This window comes from Nestor notabilis, unplaced genomic scaffold (genome assembly GCF_000696875.1).
Source record: "Nestor notabilis isolate BGI_N333 unplaced genomic scaffold, ASM69687v1 scaffold19484, whole genome shotgun sequence".
NCBI classification, from domain to species: Eukaryota; Metazoa; Chordata; class Aves; order Psittaciformes; family Psittacidae; genus Nestor; species Nestor notabilis.
The window spans coordinates 1,962-2,543 of record NW_009924502.1 but is presented as its reverse complement, the minus strand read 5'-3'; the positions used below and the strand labels follow the sequence as shown (position 1 = coordinate 2,543).

General features: G+C 63.4%; 1 protein-coding gene across 1 annotated transcript in view; it reads right to left on the bottom strand.

The window, feature by feature from the left end:
- The window catches only part of LOC104404254 (adipocyte enhancer-binding protein 1-like), a gene marked incomplete at both ends in the record, with an annotated part of 2,693 nt that overhangs the window by 259 nt on the left and 1,852 nt on the right, over nt 1-582 (bottom strand). The window contains 2 exon segments of the mRNA XM_010012640.1: nt 3-219; nt 363-562. Of these exon segments, the coding sequence (XP_010010942.1) occupies nt 3-219; nt 363-562 (417 nt within the window).

Sequence of the window (582 nt, the reverse complement as noted above, 5' to 3'; positions counted from 1 at the left end):
GAGCCAGCGGAAGATGGCATGGTCGGGGGTCTCCTGCAGCTCGGGGTTCTCGTCCTCGTACTCGTCCGGTGGGCGCAGGGCGGCCGCTGGTGTCTCGCTGATGGGCCGGGCTGTGTCGAAGGGGTAGGACACCAGCTTCTCCCCGCCCTGCAGGTTCGCTCCCAGCACAAAGGGGTTCTTGTCCATCCACGCCATGATAGCCCGTGTCTCCACCGCTACCTGCCGGGGTGGGCAGGTGGTGTGAGACATCACTGCCCCATCACCTCCCTGTCACCACTGCATCACTGCCCCATCACCACCCCGTCACCTCCCCATCACTGCTCCATCATCACCCCATCACCATGCCCCATTCCCCAGCTCACCGCGGAGTCCTCAGCCAAGTAGTGCTCAGGGATGGGGATGTGGTGGTTGAGGAACTTGTGAGGCACCAGCTTCCTGTCCTCAGCTGCCCACAGCACCGAAGCCAAGTCAGGGAAGTTCTCAAAGAGGTCGTAGCCCTCCTCTGTCCAGTGACCCAGAGCCCAGTTGCCCAGTTCAGAGCCCTGCAGCAGCCCAGGGCAGTGGTGAGCTGGAGGGTGCATC